Source organism: Eucyclogobius newberryi, unplaced genomic scaffold (assembly GCF_026437365.1).
Source record: "Eucyclogobius newberryi isolate DKJ021-1_F unplaced genomic scaffold, fEucNew1.0.hap1 SCAF_6, whole genome shotgun sequence".
Classification (NCBI taxonomy): domain Eukaryota; kingdom Metazoa; phylum Chordata; class Actinopteri; order Gobiiformes; family Gobiidae; genus Eucyclogobius; species Eucyclogobius newberryi.
Genome location: NW_027316278.1, coordinates 18,036,395 through 18,055,546, shown reverse-complemented (window position 1 = coordinate 18,055,546; position 19,152 = coordinate 18,036,395). Strand labels below are relative to the sequence as shown.

The window sequence follows — 19,152 nt, the reverse complement described above, 5'->3', positions numbered from 1 at the left end:
ATTGCAAAAGCAGCTAAAGCAGTTCCCTGTTGAGTAAATTAAATGCTCAATCCAGTTATTTAATTTAGTTTTATTTGTCGCTGCAAAGTCATACCAACTTAGAAAAACAACGTCCATACTTTTAACTCATTTTCTAAAACTCAAATGAGAGTCAGTACACCAAATGATGGAGCAATAGTAATTGAAAATAAACGTAACCAAAACAAAGGCGATGGAGTGATATTCTGGCCATATAAAGGAAGAACAAAGGTGCGTTCTATTAACATGCATGGTGTCCTTATGGCTGTATTTTAGTTCATTAATTCTACTCATTAAGTGCATAACTCAACGTCAGAATTAAACCCAGGCACAAGGCTTTCCAGCGCTCACTGCAGACACCCAGTGCTTTATTCCTGAGGACTAACTATTGTCTCTCACTTCCTGAGAGCTCACTGAATTTCCTGTCACTACTTAACCTGTGAAAGAAAAGGGCCTTTTTACTTTCTGTAGACATAACCATCAGTAACATTGGCCCATAGGTTTTGTTACAAAAAAGTAACAAATATACAAATACATTCAGAAGAATCATGCTAAAAGGCAGTTTGAGATTACGACAAAGCCTTGTCTTCACCTATTCCATTCCTTTAGCACAGAGGGACTTTTGCACACATTGTGTCCCTGAGTCCCATGCTTATAAACACTATCATAGTTATAGTGACCCCCCTCACAGTGATCCCCTTCTAATGATACTCAACCAGAGCAGCTCCCAAGTCCAAACCACCAAAAACACTTTCCAAGGTCAGAGAGCTTATTTTCTCATTTCTCATAATGATTTTTGAGGATTAGTAATCATTGTTGTCCACAGCCTCCCTAATGTAGATACTGTGTAAACAGTGGATATCCAAACACTGCATTTGATTAAGTCTTTGGAGTGAGCACCACAGCTCCATTCACAGAAAGGAGACAAAGTGGGAATGTCTTGGTCCACTAAATTGTATGTACAGTAAATCCCTCATGAGCACAGTATTCTTCACGCTCCGGGGGTCCCGGCTGGACCCATGAGTGGGTCTCCGCCATCCACGATGTCCTGGATTGGGGTGGCCTCTTGCTCAGCAGTTATAACTATAGTGTTTTCATCCACAAGCTCACAGGTGGGATTAGAGAAGGCAGAGAGAGGCAGACTGATCCTCTGCATCTCGCGCTCATGCGCTCGCTGCTCATGCTGCCTCTTCAGGTCTCGAGCTCTGAAACAAACATTACACAGACATTACACTCAACAAACTATGTCAGGTAAGGTTCATCTAGTCTATTATTGTCCCTACTGCTGAAGTAAGCAGACTGTGGTTTAACATAATCATAATAGTAGTAAAGTCATAGTTAACACATATGAATAGGACTGTATGTACAAAATGTGATGCATCTGCACATCATTTATACTCACCTAAAATAGGAAAAATCTTAAAATGTCACAATTTATCAGTTTTGACAGCTGCGTAGAATCCCCAGAGCATTATGTGCTGGGCCAAGGGGAACTGGGCCTCACTGTTACACTGTTCTAGAGCCAACATTTTGTTGTTCACATAACTGTGTACAATGAGCAGAAGTACCAGTAAAACCTGCCTGTTTATTCTTTTAACCAAAGATGTACAGTGTTGCTCGTTTGTGATCACCGTAATGAGATAATAATGTAATGCAAAATACAGTGGGGTTTTCACCTTTTGTAGAAGTAGCCCACAGTGATGCCTGCACCAAGGATAATTATTATGGTCATCATGAGGATGCCAAGCACATAACCTAAGGAAACACAAGAGGCTAGTTACCACCATGTCACAGTTATGTTATTATATAACACAACGCCAACTAATAAACAATAACTAAATTACAAAACTGGTTCAATGTCAGTGAATAAAGTAAAAGTGTCCAGTTAAGTTTGTGGAAACACACACCAGTAGTGCCCAGATCTTTCTTCTTTTGGGGGCCTTTCCGCACTCTCTGACTGACTCCCAGAACAGACGACGCTTCAGCAGGTTCTCCTGGAGAGTTGCCTGTCTTGTTGGTTGAAGGAGTGGTTTTTGTAGAGCGAGGGGACCCAACACCAGGTGCTAAAGCTGTACTGTCTGAACATAATCATACAGAGAAACAGGTTTATTAAGTTTATTGTGGCATATGGTAATGGTCAAATGTTTTACGTGAATTGTGCAGAATTTGCATTTGAAGTTATTGCTTCATATTGTCAACACAGTGTAATCTAACTAGTATATACATGCACAGTAACAGAACAACATGACACAGTGCTGTTACTGTTGGTGTCTTATTCTTATTCAAGAGAACTTGGAGCACTTAATGCCAATAAACTGACCTCGAGGTCATTAGAATAAACTGTCCCTGATAAAAATAAAATATTTGGTGCATAGTCAAAATAAATAAGAAAACATTTCCAAATGCACAAGCTTCAGCAGTTTGGCCTTGGTATGATAAAAATCTGTAGATTACAACTTTTTAAACTCACTTATTGTACTAAGCGATATGGCAACGCAAAACACATTTTATATGCCTGAGTGCTTTTGACTGGACCATGTGGGTTTCCATTTCACTTATTTAAATAACATTAGCACTGAGTCTACAGCAGACATAAAGTCCTGGGGTCGCTCTAACACACTTCTGCTCTGCGAGAGAGTGACGCGTGTATGATTTGTAACATGTGCCAGAACATGCGTGAGTTTATTTTAGGAGGACTCCACTGAAACATCTGCTATTTCACTCTTTTTCCATGCCAGTAGAAGTTGTTGTTTACAAACCGATCTAATGTTAAAGGGCAGGGCGTCAGCCAACTACCTACTGTTTCTAGGGGAAGACTTTGCCTCTGAGCCAATCAGAAGACTGTACTTGGCAAGAGTGGTGAAAGGAAGTTTTCTAGTTAATGCAACCAACTGATTTATTCTTAAAACCAGAATGTAATTTCCAGTAAGTAAATTTGCCAATGTTTAATAATAATTTCTTTGCTTGGACCCTGATTAAAAAAAAACACCTAAACAGCATACATTGCAATACAAATGACACATTGTTTGTACCTTGGCATGCCTCAATTTTACAGAAGCCTCTTTGAGTTATTCCATCGGGTCCAGCAATGTAGCACCACGGCCTCTCAGCCAAGTCTGGATTTCGACAGTAATTGTGATCTCCAACACCTATGGGGCAAACACACAGTTTATTATAAAGATATGAGCCTGTTTCTGTCTCTTTGCCTGTTCTGCAGTGGAAGGGAAAACAATCAGTTCATGAATCATTAATACTCCTCCATCACACCACAATGAACAGGCAGCAAACTACAACTGCCCTGTGCACAGTAGAGGCCTTTTAATCTATGAAAGCACACACACATAATCTTGAGAAGTAAATAACTGTATGTACAAATTGATAGTGTAGATAATGCAGTCAGTCTCAAAGATAATACATTTAACTGAGTCAAATGGATTAAACAATCAGTACAGGTCAGCTCTTATACAGCAGTGTAATGACAATACAAAATGATGTTGGGACATTTACCAGTTTGTGAGTCGGGGTGGTCTTTCACGTCATAGTCTCTGGTCATGTTGATCCAGTTCATACAAGTCAGACCCAAGGAGGTGCTCTGAGTCCCTCTGTAGCCCTCTCCATTCTGTTTCACACACTCTGCAAAGGCACACGGAGAAGAAACGTCAATACAACATTGAAAAAGTTTGCACCATCGTTGCAAATGTGTTAAGAAATAGAACAAACATTCAAACATTACCTTTTGTCTCCAGGCTGAACACGTTGTCCACGAGAAACATGGTCAAGCAAACGAGGTGCAAAGAGGAGAACATTTTGAGGGCTTAGTGCAAGTTTGGTATTAGAAAAAAAACAAACTCAAACTCTTCAAATAAGCTGTAAAAAGGGGATGAGAGCCTGGGCAGAAGCCATCCGCCACACTGCTCTCCTTTTCCCTTGTTATTGTCACAGGCAGGACTCTTTCTTCGTAAACAGCTTTCAGTGGGAGGAGGCTGGGGAGCTGCCCTTTGTGGCGTTCACTTCTAGGTCCTAAGGCCCTCCACTTCTCTTGCTCACAAAAATACATTTACATGCAACTTATTTCCAGTAGGTACAGGTACAGGTACAGGTATAGATATAGGTACTATAGGTACTATAGGTACTACAGGTACAGCAGGTACAGCAGGTACAGGTACACCTACACATAACTTATGATTCTGATTCTAACAGTGACAATATGATGTGGCGTGGAACTTTCCTGTACATGCTCAAATAGTAGATGGACACATTTAGGTGAAATGCCGTGGTGTGGGCTTCACTTGATTTTTCAGAAATGTTTATTAGAAAAGATGCAAACAACGTATATGTAAAATCATCTTATAAAACGCATTAAAACACCATTCAGCCTGCTAGGAAAAGCTTTTCTTGGCTCACTGTTAAGACTGTTCCCTGAAGTAAGATTAAAAACATGATACAATGATCCTGTTGATGTACATGGAGCCTTAACACAACTATGCACACAGATTCATTTATTGCTTGGTCACATTTAACTTTCAAAAGCTTTTTTTTATTTTGATATGCCACAGGGGTCAAGTGTCAAACTGTAGCCTTCAGGGGTTTGCATATGGGCTTTTGTCTTTGAAATAACACTTCATTTACATTTAGTCAGACTTTAAACTGGATATTCTTTTGTTTTCATTGTCATTATAAAAAAAGAAAACTGGGACAAAAAAACAATTTACCATGATAGAGTTGCACACAGACACAGCCTTTGTGAAACCGGAATGAGCACCATCTGATACTCGCACAAATGTATCTCAAATAACATTTACAGCTATTGTGGTCATATTCAATCAATGACAAAGAATGACGGTCAATAATTTAGTAAGTTTTCCACTTTCTTTTTACACTTTTGAGATTCAAATAAAATAAAATAAAAATCGACCAGCTCTTTATCGCATTGAGACAATCATCTTTGGCCCTGTGTGGCTGTGGAAAATGGACACTTAGCCAGACAGAAGGCCTCTAATGGAGCATTAAAGCGCACGCGATATTTCCCCACTGGGCACTCAGCGGCCAATTTTCCAAGAAGCTGTTGGATTACGTCACCACTTTACATTGGATTGGCTGGATTCGCTTTGTATGTTTGCCTCAGGAGCTTTATTAAAAAAGACTCCAGCTACCGACTTCGTGCATAACCAACAGCCATGTCCCGGGCTCTGCATGTAGTCGCCACATGCAGCCTAAAATATCCACATGCCATTTTAGCTGGTGCCTCGACTGCACTCCGGGAGTTGCATCACTTTTGAGGGCGCTCCCACGGCGGCAGCTGAGAGCGATGGGGGAAAGTGGACACCGTTTTCCCTTAACACAGAGTAGGCAGCGCGTACAGTCTGCTGCAGAGTGGAGCGTTCACAGATGTCTGGTAGATCTTTAGATAGTTTCATCAGTCGCATGAGGAGGGCAGTGCGGGTCAACATACCACAAAGTGTGCTGTGAAAGTGGGCGTCCATGAGGAGGGTCAGCCATGTCTGCATACCACCTAAAGTGAAACAGAAGAATGTCAACCACTGAACAATAGTCTGACTAACATTATGTCATATATGAATCAGACAAACTGTTTTTGGAATAAATTTGAATATCAAGTAATGGCTCTTTTTTGTTTTTAAATGCAGTACAGTACAATATATATGATAAGACTGGTGCTTAAGCGATAGAAGCAAGTGACAAAACGATAACAAAAATAGTTAATATTGTAAAGCATGATAGACAATAAAACAATAATCGGGTTTGGGGGGGGTCACAATGAGCCATTTAATTCTATTTTATTATTAGTAAATGAATGAATGATTGGATACTGTTATGAAGCATGAGGCCAGCGAATAGTTTAGTTTGGGGCTTTGGGTGTAGTTATTAAGTGGCCATCATTGTTGTTCCTTCACTTTCCTTTATTACAATTACCATTACTATTTGTAGGTACGGCGTTCATTTTAATTACCAGTGACACCGCCGCAATTTTTAAAAATGTATGGTTGTTAATAATAATAATATTACATTTACTTATTGCAATGCATAGGCGTTGAATGAGTGTTGCCTGTTCCGAAGAAAGCAGATGCTAGGACAGTTTGACTTTAGGTGTGTCATGCGAAAGGTTTTTGGAACTATATATCTACTATGTACCTGACGAGAGTTCTTTGCAGACTAGGAGGTCTTCTAACACTTGTGGTCCACTCTCCTTTGCCCAAATGTATAAACTTTTTGCCAAAGAGGGTGACTGGCTGAGTTTATCGGCCATCAGAAGCAAACAAGGCAGCACCTGAGCACAAACCACTGACGCCTCTGCAAACACATTAGCCTCGTCTTGCTCATACAGAGTGACACACCTGAACCAGATGACAAAACAGTTAGGCATATAAACGTTCTCTGTTGGAACAAGGGTTATTGATTTAGTTTGGGAACACACCTATTTTCCAGAGCATTAATCTGAACAGATCTGAGGTCAGTCTGGGGCAGATGAGAGAGGAGGACGTCAAGAGCACCAGTGTCCCAACACTGCTCTGTGAGCTGCTGGAGGAGGAAGGGGAGGGCCTCATTCACCTGCATGACAAAGATGCTCCTCTGAGAGGTTCCAGAGGCGAGCTTTAGCGCAGAGGCAAAATACGCAGCTTTCATTCGGATCTGCACATTTTGGTCTTGAAGTAAGTAAAGACTTATGTTGATCAACCTGTAAAAAACAAATAATCACACCTTAAAAAGTGGATGAAGGAAAACCATGTCCATGAGCATTTTTAACTCTATGTCAATTGAACATTGAATGTAAACAATTAAAATAACATTTGTGCTTTAAAGATTAAATAATTTTACTCATCCTCAAATAGGACTTCAGGCTTTCATTTCAATAGTGATTTTAGGGTTTATATGTGGTGTTGCTGTACCTGATCATTAAGGGTGGATTTTCTTGGTTTGGCCTGTGATTCAGAAGAAAGACTCCAGCCAAAATCAAAGCCTGCGCACAGGCCATTCTGAGCCCTTCAGGCGCATGTGGTAAACAGTGGTCCTCCAACACTTTACACCACCTCTCAATAGTGAAGCAGCTGGAACTTTTACACAAACATATTGTGTTACACATGCACGACAACAATGCCTGTGTCATTTCATAAAATGTGCTGAAATAGCCTCACCAGTGATGTAAAAGTAAACTAACTGCACCCAGGGCCTGAGACAGGAACTCTGGACCACCTCTTTGGGCCTCCACATCCTCAAGTAACAACTCTACACATTCAACCAAAACATGCTCTTCAAGCATTGTTTTTAGAGGCAGTTGGGGCAAATAAGGCTCCTCTGAAGTCGCTAGTGTTACAAGCGCTTCAAGGTACGAGTGGCGATAGTCCACACTTTGGCTCAATAATGCATCCCGAAGGTTTGCCTAAAAAGGAACAACCAATATGCTAAATTAGAACATTGAGTCAACAATATTAATATTAATATTGTAAATATTGGTATAATATATGGTATTTGTTAGTACCACCTGTAGTCCAGGCAGTAAATCAACACATTACACTAAAATCAGATGGGTGCAGTAATACGAATCTGTGCTACAACAGAATTCTGAAACCGGTCCTTTGTTCCACAAAGTGCTTTGAGACAAGCGTGAAAGTAGTAGTTGCTAAACCGGTTTTAAAGTTGTTGTTTGCTTCAGTGTTGAAATTGAGTGGATAAAGACTCACCTGTAACACTTCATAGATGAGCTCTTTGTTTGGATGTGAACTACACCCATCCACTGTCCACTTTACCAGATAAAGCCTGACATCAGGACTCCAAACAACAAACTGTTCCCAAATGTGAGCTGCCCGCAGGGGGTCTGTGCATAGTAAATTGATTGATATTTGATGGAAGGATGAGTGACCGATCTGTGAATGAGGGAGATGAGAAGATATACTTAGAAAATACTAAACTTTATTTAACTTTTATTTGCATGTACTCTACCTGAATCTCTTGTTGGGGCTTTTGGAGATCTTCAATCAGTATTTCATGAAGTTGTGAAAGGAAAGGTTCTGAGCAGAACTGTGTTATGGTTTCTACTACTTCAACATATGCCATTTTCACTAGGGGGCAGCGCTGAGCTGTAGTTGCCAACCAGAGAGAAGCCTCCACTTTGTTTACTGCCTCATGATGGTCAAGTATAGGGCTGCAAACAGGAAAGAGGATTTAAAACCACTGAAAATGTGATTAAATAAATACCATGAGCAGTTCACCTGTGAGCACAAACAGCTCTGTGGAAGAGGGCTTTGATCTGCATGAGGTGTCCGTGCAGCCAGTTGTGAGAGTATCTCTGATGTGAACTTGGGAGCTGCCTCACCAATGTGAGAAGGATGTTCATATTTTTAGAGGGGGGACTTATTGCAACCAAAGCCCTTGATGCCATTACTCTCACATTGTAAATTGAACTAGCAGACAGTTGAAGTAAAGGGGGTTCAAAGCTTGACAAAGATCTGTAAAGCAAAACAGAAAAATCTTGCATCAAAGTTATTGAAGTCCTCCATTTCTCTCTGTACACTTACTGTGCTGCGTCTGGGACACCAGGATGGAGTTGTGCTAACAGGGTGAGAATAGGAAACAACGAAGGCTTGAGGTGAAGCCTAGCCCCATTTGACTGACTCTGAAAAACATGTGCCGCTTCTCTCAGCTCTGCCAAGAGAAACGGCTGCAGTGCACTGTAGTGACAAAAGAAAGCAGTGGAGGACATCCCTATTTGAGCACTCTTGTCATCCTCATTGGTGGGACAGTGGCCAAGCATTCGAGAGCAAAGGGAACCTGAAAGTTGAATCATTAAGAATATTTATCTTAGTAAAATGGATAAATATGAAAAAATATTACATAAATAATATATACAAATAGAATGTCCCCTACTGTAGAGCTGAAGTGCAGCATTCCTCATTGCCCAACAGGAGGAACTCAGCAGAGTCAGTGAAAGGATGGCAACAGTTGGAGCAAACTGAAGCATTGCAGACCCCAGCGTTGTGCCACGCACCAGGGCTTGCAGAGTGTGAACCGCACACACCTGTAAGAGTCAAGAAGGAAGGTCATCGCATTAGACACCAAATTAACCCAAAAAATAAGAGTTCAACCTGTGGGAGGTCCGTGGTCTGGTCCCATCGTTCTGGTAGAGGAGCTTTGGCTGTATCCAATAAAAACTCTACACTGTGGGTTAAAAGAGGCCGGCCCTTGCTCGCCACCTCTGCAGAAAGCACACACAGAATAAGCATGGGCAAACCTGCAGCGCGCCGGGTCACCGAGGTGGATCTGGGGGACGCAATGACCTGCAGTACCTGTGTGTGAACGACATGTCCCATGAAGAAAGTATAGTCAAAATAAATAGTGGCGCACACAGTCAAGTTACTCACTTGTTTTAACATGTCTGCAGGGATTTCCTTTAGTTCTGGATCATTACTCCTCAGCAAACGGGCACAAAACTTAGTAAAGCCAATGCAGCAACCCTCTACTGCCCCCTGGTGTAGAAAAATCAACTATGAAAATGAAAATTGATTGTAAAAACGATTCACTTTTGTAACTTACCCACTGGCGACATTTAATCAGAATATTCCAAAAGACTCTAGAAGCTTTTTTAAGATCTGTTTTGGTGAGGAGGTGAGGGTAGACCTGACCCTGGCTAAAGACATGGTCCACCATAGAACCCAAAAATATTCCAGTTTCCTATCAACACAAAAAATTCTGTCAGCAAAACACTTACTTAAACGTACACACATGTAATTCTGCACCTTCAGGGAGACCCAGCAGCAGGTAAGCACAAGGCTGTGTTCCTCTGATAATAGAACACACTCCTCACTGTGGCCCCCTCCTGAGGCCTGGGTAATTAAACTAGTGATTGCATTCCCCATGTCACAAAAAGACGGTGGTACATCTGAAAAACAAAACAAAAACAACATAATACAGACATCTGTTAATTTGCATTTGAACAGAAGCTTTATCTTACCTTGATCGTTATAAGTGCTCTCTTGGTCTCCATACAATACACCAAGTAGAAACTGAGAAATGTTTTCCAAAAGCTGTAGTGCAAATATAATCAGGCTGCTGTCAAGTTTATCTTGCATGTTGCTGGGTGAGTCAAACAAACACCTCTGAAGAGCACTCAAAATCCCTAAAAAGGGATGTTTTTATGAGTTTAGTTGTGATTTATTATAAGAGTGACTATGCCATGTCTCACCATGAATAGGCTTAGTCTTGGCAGCGAGCATCATGTCACTCTTCGCTGTAAAATAGTGTTCCTCTAACTCGTTGAACAGAAATCTCACAAAATCAAATTCCTGCTGGTCTGAACCACATCTGAAAGCAATATGGTCCTCCACAGTACTCTGCGATCTGGAGATACAGAATGTTATTACCAAGATGCATTGCAAAAGTTTAAAACAGAGAAAAAGGCATAACTTACATCAGACGGAGCACTTTAATCATCAGCGCGGCCATTTGTGCTTCCTGCACTCGCGGACTGCAGAGGAGCCGTTTTGTTTGTGCCAAGAGAGCAGTGGATATGTCTTTTGAAAAACTGCATGGAAAAAACCTTAACAACAAATTAGCGGAAAGCTCTCGAATCTGTAAAAAAGAAAAAGAAAAAAGAATGTAAATGTAGCAGTACATTCAAAAAGATACATGTCAAAAGTATTTGTAAAACTATAAAACCTCATTTGTTGAATCCTCCAAACAGCTGATGAGGACGAGTAGTTTAGCACGGCAAAAGAAATCCCACTGTCCCTTTTGTTTTACGTATTTAATAAGACAATCCATATTCACTGATTAAAAAACACCCAAAACATTTCATGTGTTTTTGATCATTTAAGACAACAAAGCAACTTTTCAGCCAGACTAATAAATAAAATACCTGGTGGTTGTCCTTTCTTTTTGTCTGGGCTCCATGTGTCCGTACAGGTTTCTAGCACTGCAGTGAGCACCAGTAGAGATGTCTTTTTCCTTTGGTAGCTATGACCCGGTGCCAGATAGCAGTAGGGAAGCTCTCCCAACCAATCAACAAATTCTAGAAAATAAAAACAAATCAATTCCATTCGATATAGCTGTTCATTATTACAGAGAAAATGCCTCACCTGCTCCCTGGTCCAGACAGTCTTTGACCTCTTGTTTATTGGAAGCATCTTGTTTCTTTTTGCCATTTTGAATTTTAACAAAGGACAAGCAGCAGTTTCTGACACGGACCAAGAATCGTCTCAATCCGTTCTGAAAATGTTGGCGGAAAGATGAAGACTCACAATTTAGATTTTGAGGAATAAAGCTCTTTATCAACTCCATCTCATCGCGTGTTGGAAAGTCTTTTGTTTTTGGGCTGCAGCAGAGAAGACTGAAAGCAGCCAGGCGCACTTTGTCTTCTGCAGACTCCAAGGCCAGATGGAGGATCTTGAGAGTGGTGCCTCTTTGCAGAGTCCAAGGAGATTGTCCAGTTGTTGCTCGATATGAACTCAAAATACAGGCCCAGGGATACAAATGGCCTGGGTAGCTTGGGTCCAGAGATCCCAACAGTGGCTCCACAGCAGAAGGAAACACACGATATGTACTGGGTAACAGATGAACTGAGCTGTTGTTTTGTAAATGTTCCACCTGAGATGTAAGTGCCTCAATAAGGACAGACTTCCAGCACTTTGACCACTGATCCACAGCATACAATTCATTCTGGGCGAAGAGTTCCTGGCGCTGCTGCTGAATCAGGCATTTATAAAGCTCTGATGCACATGGAGAGAGGTGATTTGTGCTTAAACACTTAAGAATATGATTTGGTAATTCGGGGTAATGACTCAATACCTTTTGAAAGAGAGAGATGTCAGAGAGTAAAACAACACTGAACAACAATAAGACGAGTCGTTTCTCACCTTGTCAGAGCCCAGATATGGGAGCAGTGCACATAACTGATAGTATTTGGCTTTATTTTCCCAAGGCAAGTTAGTTATCCGATGAAGTAATGAAGAATAAAGAGTTTTCTCAGTATTGTCCGAGTTCATATGATAAAGGTCCAAAAGCAGAGCAAATGCACTACGGGCCGATTCAGACACTCCATCTACCTGTTAATGCACAAGTTCAAAATGTATTTGCAGTTTAATTCAGTTTTAAAACTGCACAATACAGGCTGAGGAATTGTCCATTTTAAATAACTCTATTTGGACTCACAGGGCTGTCAGCATTGGTCAAAATGATACGAGTAAGTTGCTGTTGGAGGCTGCTGCTGTCAGACAAAAGGTGAGCCCCTGTCACATCCCTGATTTCAACAAAATGTTCCCTCACTTTCTTCAGCCAAAGAGTTAACACTGAAAAACAAATCATCTTTGAATCATGTATATTGTTTGTGGAAAAAAAGTACAAGACGTATTACTGACTTTCAAAGGCAAAGTAATGACAGTCCAGATTCTCCTCACAAAAACTGATTATAACAGAAAACAAACAATTCAGCAGCAGACACATCTGAAAGGACACAAACAAGTAGGAGATTAACAAGCATGAACTCAATAATAAAAGCAATATTTCAGATGCATCAGTACTTCTTTGCCATCAGCGTCTGAGCAGAGTAGGACATGGGGCCGACAGCAGGTCAAGACTCCTCTGCAAACAGACAGAACAGCCACCTCTTTCTTACAGACAAATCTGCAGTTCACCTGGAGACCACCAACTGTTACGACCTCAGACCCTGCCAAGTACCAGAGACATGACTCCATCACACAGAAACAATAAATAGAAAACAATGAAATATCAAGTAATTTATGGAATACCTTGATTTGAGATCTGAAGTAGCCCCCAGGCAGCATGTCCCGCCGCCTGGGTTTGTGAGGAGTTGAGCAGCATGGCCACTGCAGTCCCTGCCAGTAGACAAGTGTCTCTATTGCAACACTACACATTGAATTAAACAAATACATACAAATAAGTGAATATACATCACATGGTAAAAGTCATGCTTTTATTGACAAAATGTTACTGCACAATAATATACATAGGTGTGTATCATGTAAAGTACCTGTCCACAGATGATGTCCATAAGAGCTTGTAGGATGTTTTGTACAACTTGGCTGCCCTCAGTCTTTGTCCACACCACAGGGGACACTTGATTTGGCAATAGCTGAAATATCTGCAAACAAAGCTGAAGAGAAAATCCAACATAAGTTTTGTTTTTAATAATGATTTAAAAGTATATGTTTTTCCTCATACCTTCACAGCAGAATAACAGAGTGGTCCGTCTCTTAAAGGTTCTTCTCCGAGCACGACAGCAAATAGTTGAGCTACTTTCTGCATAAGCAGCAGACACAGCTCTTTCCACACCTCCCGACCGACAACACTGTCCTCCAGAAACATACATGCTTTAAAAAAGACAAGCAAAAAGGTTAAGGTTTGAATAGCGCCTTGTGTTTCTTTTTACATAACTACCAACCTCTTTGTAAGTCTTCCAATGATAATAACTGAGAAAGAAAGAAAAAAGATAACTTCAAATACCAGCAGGATTTTACAGTCAAAAATAGGAAAAGGACGGCATAACATGTACCTGGTCATTATGGATAACTGACGACAAGGCGTTTTTGATTTCTCTATAAACCAGTTGCTGATTTACTGCAGACAGCATTTGTATCATCTTCAGAACAAAAATACACCATTTAAAACAGTCCTTCGTAATACTGAAAGATCAAGTGTCAATTAAGATATACAAAGACTGACCTGGTCTACTTTGCCACATGCTGTAGATATGCCAACTGTCTCTAACTGGAGTGAAATAAGGACCTGGATCATGAGCAGCAAGTGTCTCTCCTCTAAATCAAAAAGCAAATGAGTGTTGGAAATGCTCTTCAGCAGCTGCACAGCCTCCTCCAAGCATCGCTCCTTGGACCTCTTCACGCTGCTCCTGTGAATACAACGTAAAAGGCGCTTGAAATCATGTGTCAAAACGAGCTCAGATCTGTCTACAGTGGACACGAACCTGGAAGACTCCAAAAGTCTCTCATAAAACAGTCTCAGATCTTGGCTGACATTGTCTCGCGCTTGTTCACCAGTGATAGCACACGTTTGCAGACTTGTCACGAGCTCGCTGAACGACATCTTGAAGGTTTTACACTGTTAAAATAATAGATCCATGGTTAAAACACACACACACGTGACAGATATTATGTCCATCGGACCCTCATGGCTGAACGGTGTTGATGTCACGTGACCAACTCGGGCCACTTCTACGGATTTGAAGAGCACAGCTTTTGCAAATACTGCCGTCTAAAGGCTAAACTCTGCCAAAAGAATGTAAAGGTGCAGACGAATGCAAGTAGGCTGACCACTTGTCCCTCTTTTGGATGTCCTGTATAATCATTTTAGACACTGTCTAACACTATTTCACTGTCACATGAATTCAATAACAAGTTTGATTTAGAAAGTAAACATAAGACAGCCTAGTTTCTTGCACATATATTAAGACATTTGGGTGTATATGTGATGGTTTATATTGCTGTCCCGGTGTCTATGTGCGTTATGATTGATAAAAAACTGAAAATCACACTGTGTTGTTGCAGTTTTCATACGTGTACTTACATGTCCCGAGTCCTTCCCTCGGTTAAGTCACATCACTTTCATCACTTTGTCCCTATTTCTCTCTCATGTGTGCTGGTGAGACGATATGTCAAAGGTACAGACAGATGCAAGTTGTTTTAACACTATAATAAAGATTCACTGTAGTAATTGAATCAACCAGAGGAGGGCGCTCTTAGCATTACCTTTCACAGGACACTTCCGGTTTGTTGCCAAGACGATCCTCAGAGTTTACAAATATGTCGAAGCCATGGATCTATTAGGTCGAAGCTCACATGAGTGGAACCAAATGGCACTTATCTTCCTTTATATTCACGTTTTGTGTCTTTGGCTGTGCAGTTCTACGTATAATGCCCAGAATGTTTGTAAGTGTGTGTCCTTAAACCCTAACGATGTAATTCATAGATCCTATAGCTTAAAGAGCTAACTAAAGCTAGCATTTATTGAAAATTGGCTAACTTAACGTTACAATTTGTGTGCATTGTGATCTCTGACTCTGATGAACGTCTAATCTAAATAATGAACACTTATTTGGTGCACTGTAGTTTTTCAGCCCTCTTTTCTGGTCACACGTGGGCCTTCAGTCACTGCACTGCTGTATGGAAATAGCTCAAACATCATCCTGATCCTGCAAACAACATCACCCTCTAATGTGACAGGTAAGAGCCAGGAAAAAGTAGTGTAGAAAAATATAATACAAGTCATTGCAGTAGGTTTTTACCCTTCACTTGTTTTTGTTGTGATTTTACAGGCAGCTTTGATCCTCCTTCATGTGTGCCTGAAGAGACACGATGGGTTCTGACCAGTGAACTCATTGCAAAGGTATTACTAAAATTATATTGCATAATTTTATATAATTGTTATGTATATGGTGAGCTTACTGTTGAAATTAATTTATGACTTGGCAGACTACTGTTCAAGTTAAACTGAGACTTAACCGAAGTCTTCGTTTGTGTGGCAATAATGAGACTGACACAGATTGCTGCGTTAATCCACTGTGTGTCCGGGAGACTCTTCAAGTCTCTGCCTGTGAGGGAAATAACTCCCAAGCATCACTGATTGTTCAGGTCAAGGTTTACGCTCGGCTGGTTTCTGGCAACATGGTATTTGGTAAGCTTTAATTTCATGAGAGACGTTTGAATTTGTGATCTAGTTTTACACCAGCATGTATTTTTAAAAACTGTTTCAGATAACAAAACAATCATTCAAAATCAAGTGTACAGACCTTTGGGTGAATGTCCCTGTGACCTTACTTTCAAAACTTGTGATTTATGGTGCTGCTGTGACGAGGTGGGAACATTTGCACAATTTTATAAATCAAGAGTTATGTATTGGCTCTTATTTTTAATTTGATGTTGTTGGTTTCTATGTCCTCATGCAGGACTGTTCAACAGAGGATTTTCAGCTTTTTAAGTACCACTGTCTTCCTGGGCCTTTTGGTGGACAGTTCCCTGATCCAGAGTATCAGTGCTCGGTCCAATCCTCTCAGAACTCTCCAGATTGGTTTCCGTTCTTGTGTGTCATCTCACCACCTGGGAATAACCCTTACCTCGGACTTTTCTACCAAGGCAACAAAATGTAAAAAGTTACAGTACATGCACAAATAAAAAGCAAAATATTAATTAAACTATTTTATTATTTGAACTTTCTGTAGAGCCCCTAAACCTGGTATGTCATTTGGAGCCTCTGTTTCATCGCCACCAACACTATTAGATGCGTATATTGAAGGAAGTCCCATTTTGACATTAAAAGATCAGTACTTTACAATTCCACGGGTAAGTTGCTTGGAAACATCTGGAAATGGAAACGCATACATTTTGGAAGAATGCTGTTACTATAACTGTTCTTACTTTGTTTGTACAGACACTTAATGGATACTGTGTGACCAGTGCTCCAGTGGCCTTTTTGAAAAACTTTGATGTCAAGTGTGTAACCCCACTGCAGGCCTGTCCAACCGAGCCCCCCTTACAGACAATACCTGAAGATTTAAGAGCTGTTGTGAAGAATGGTGTTGGTGGTAAGTTTGTCTTCCTCTCCATGTTTGAACATAGCTTAGCATTGCTGTTCTAGAGCATGTTTATTGTACATCATGTAATAAGATATAATTCATCTCTGTAGGAAATGCTGTAGTGGATGTAACTGACCAACTGGCGACTGAATTAAATGACTTCATTACGAGCAGTGAAAGCTTTGGCTCTTCGGGTACAGAAATATAGTGATCTTTATGTACATTTTTTATTACAAAACAAATACAAGTTGTCAATGTTAAAGATTTTGTTTCCACTCAAAAGCCGTAGTATGTGAAAATGTCCCCTTGGCCTTGGATTACAATTTCTACTGGAAAGAAAATGGCATAAGTGGGATCACACTGACCCGCACACTTGGCACTGTGACTCTGAATGGCAACGGTGAGGCCTTAAACACTTGATCATATGATTTGGTCCAAAGTGTTAATGCATCTTTCTCTTTTTCAAAAGTGTCATTAACTACAAGATACTCCGCAAAGTTTCTAAGTGGAGACATAACGAGTAAACCCAATTCAGGAAACCCAGGTAAAATCACACCTTAGTTTCACATACATTATACATTTTACATTCAATTGTTAAAATGTTTTTGTTAACTACAGGGTATCAAGTGGGGAGGCCTGTAATTGGAGGAATCTTAAACACATCCATAGGAAATGATTCTTTGTTAATAGAAAGGTCCCCAATGCATTTGTGGAAACCAGGTACCTAATCTCAGCGTTACATCACAAGGACACGCTACATTTACATAATCTAATGTTTGTCATAGTCAACTGTGGGCTTTGTTCACATGCCGATGTGAGGCCTGTGTTATTCGGTGAGAACTCAACATCTGGATGTCTGCTTCCTGTCAGTCAGTTAAATCTCACTCAGTGTGGTCTCCTGAGGTTGGTATTTCTAACCAAATTGATGATTCACTCTTGATGATTAACTGTTTCAATTGATTGATGTTTATTGCCCATTAGAGATACTGTAAATTCTCTCCAAGATGGTCTGGTTGAAGCCTCGTTGGTTGCTATAAATGGCCATCCTAATGCTGTAACTATGGCAGACTGGCTAAATATCAGCTGTATGTGGATTTACAGAATTTGTACCCATTATTATTTGTAATATAATGTAAACTTTTCAAATTCATATATATTTTTTTAACATTTTCAGATGTGACATTGAATTCCAGCGGGGTCGGGGACTCGAACAGTTCATGCAGTAATATACCAGCCCATTTGCAAATCTATGTGTGGACTCTGGTCACAGGCTTTGTGGATGAGATTCCACAGAAAGACATTAAAGCAGTGGAAATAAGGTGTGTACAAGAGTTCTTCCCATCCCATATTTTGTAGATATTATTAAACAATTGTGTTCCACAGTATGGCATTAAACGTATCTCCATGGAGACAAGCTGGTTAGATTTATGGAGAGGTGACTCCACTCACAGTACAAATGCAGATTTTCCAAGTGAATTGATTAATCACAACTAAGAAAATTTGGAAATAATCTGCAACTAGAATAGCCATAAAATAATTGCAATCCAAACATCTAATATATTATTGAAAAAATAATAGATTAGATAAGAATAATAATATTGCTAGATTAATCAAATAATAGTTATTTGCTCCCCTGCTGTGGAACTTTCAAGGCAAATCAATAACTTCATAGAGACAAGCAGGTGATTGACCCTCAATGAGAATAGTTACACAATTCACCTTTGACTTTGTTCTGATTACTTTTGATTCCAGTTATAGTCTGTCCTCTTGGAAACTCGAATGTGGAGGAGGGGATCCAGTGTGTATAGATCCAGCAGAAACACAGAGGCTTCCTGTCACTTCCTCAGTCACATTTATTGATATTCCTTTAAACACAGGTCCCCCAAAAAACAGGTAATTCATTAGGCTTTTGTCTAGGCATAGTGACAGAAACTGTACCCCTAATGTTTTTATTAATCGTTGGTTATTGTCATTTATTCTCAGATATCAGATCAATTTCACTGAGTATGACTGCAACAGAAACGATATATGTTGGCCTGAGCTTGCCTTTCCATTCACCAGGTTTTACACAGGTATTGTTTTTTTCCTCCAACTATCCAAAATTGAACAGTTTTGGCTCGTAATGTATTTGTTTTCTTGAATCCTCTCCAGGTGAACCATACTCTCAAGCTCTGGCTAAAGGGATTATTTTAGTTTTCTTTTTTATTGTTGCTTCTGTGCTGGGAACTCCTTGGCGGCAAATACGACAGATATGGAGCACGATTTAAGGACAAATAGAACAATTACCTCGCCCTTCTGTTATTTATATATATTTTTTGTATCAGACATACTTTGAAATAAATACTGTTAATAAAAAACCCTGTCGGTCACAGCACCAACTCTCCATTCCACATTATGAATTCACACATTGTGCAACATAAACATGACATGAGAGATTGTTGACACGTATTGGCTAATCATGGTCATATTTTTATAATCTTTGTCTTTTCACATGTGTATTATACATCATGTACAGTAAATACCAAACACAAAAATAAATAAGTAAGAACACTTCATAAGTATCTAAATATATTAATGGAATT

The 19,152-nt window shown here is 40.1% G+C and overlaps 3 protein-coding genes across 3 annotated transcripts; 1 reads left to right on the top strand and 2 right to left on the bottom strand.

Moving 5' to 3' along the window:
* Positions 1-97: 97 nt before the first annotated feature.
* On the bottom strand, positions 98-3,973 carry pik3ip1 (phosphoinositide-3-kinase interacting protein 1). Its single transcript, XM_072433357.1, has 6 exons — positions 3,752-3,973; positions 3,526-3,651; positions 3,051-3,167; positions 1,926-2,096; positions 1,695-1,773; positions 98-1,223 (listed from the first exon to the last, which is right to left on the bottom strand). Exons 1-6 carry the CDS (start codon positions 3,822-3,824, stop codon positions 1,010-1,012), a joined length of 780 nt encoding a protein of 259 aa, XP_072289458.1. The 5' UTR covers positions 3,825-3,973; the 3' UTR covers positions 98-1,009.
* Positions 3,974-5,231: 1,258 nt separating this feature from the next.
* Positions 5,232-14,103, bottom strand: LOC140347269 (tRNA (32-2'-O)-methyltransferase regulator THADA). The gene is made up of 31 exons (XM_072433658.1): positions 13,967-14,103; positions 13,708-13,891; positions 13,538-13,624; positions 13,427-13,454; positions 13,207-13,355; positions 13,016-13,138; positions 12,774-12,891; positions 12,546-12,691; positions 12,384-12,468; positions 12,178-12,314; positions 11,883-12,071; positions 11,106-11,814; positions 10,886-11,038; positions 10,687-10,796; positions 10,439-10,599; positions 10,214-10,368; positions 9,983-10,147; positions 9,768-9,910; positions 9,565-9,702; positions 9,393-9,497; positions 9,117-9,317; positions 8,899-9,049; positions 8,550-8,802; positions 8,244-8,480; positions 7,975-8,176; positions 7,716-7,898; positions 7,170-7,414; positions 6,924-7,088; positions 6,452-6,712; positions 6,169-6,371; positions 5,232-5,530 (listed from the first exon to the last, which is right to left on the bottom strand). The coding sequence occupies exons 1-31, from the start codon at positions 14,083-14,085 to the stop codon at positions 5,253-5,255; spliced, it is 5,583 nt and encodes a 1,860-aa protein (XP_072289759.1). The 5' UTR covers positions 14,086-14,103; the 3' UTR covers positions 5,232-5,252.
* Positions 14,104-14,828: 725 nt separating this feature from the next.
* tctn2 (tectonic family member 2) lies at positions 14,829-18,975 on the top strand. The gene is made up of 18 exons (XM_072433562.1): positions 14,829-14,927; positions 15,108-15,221; positions 15,314-15,384; positions 15,471-15,672; positions 15,752-15,852; positions 15,944-16,140; positions 16,217-16,337; positions 16,426-16,579; positions 16,681-16,764; positions 16,854-16,970; positions 17,040-17,114; positions 17,189-17,290; positions 17,356-17,473; positions 17,552-17,655; positions 17,745-17,889; positions 18,323-18,463; positions 18,554-18,642; positions 18,722-18,975. The coding sequence occupies exons 1-18, from the start codon at positions 14,852-14,854 to the stop codon at positions 18,835-18,837; spliced, it is 2,127 nt and encodes a 708-aa protein (XP_072289663.1). The 5' UTR covers positions 14,829-14,851; the 3' UTR covers positions 18,838-18,975.
* The last annotated feature ends 177 nt before the right edge of the window (positions 18,976-19,152 follow it).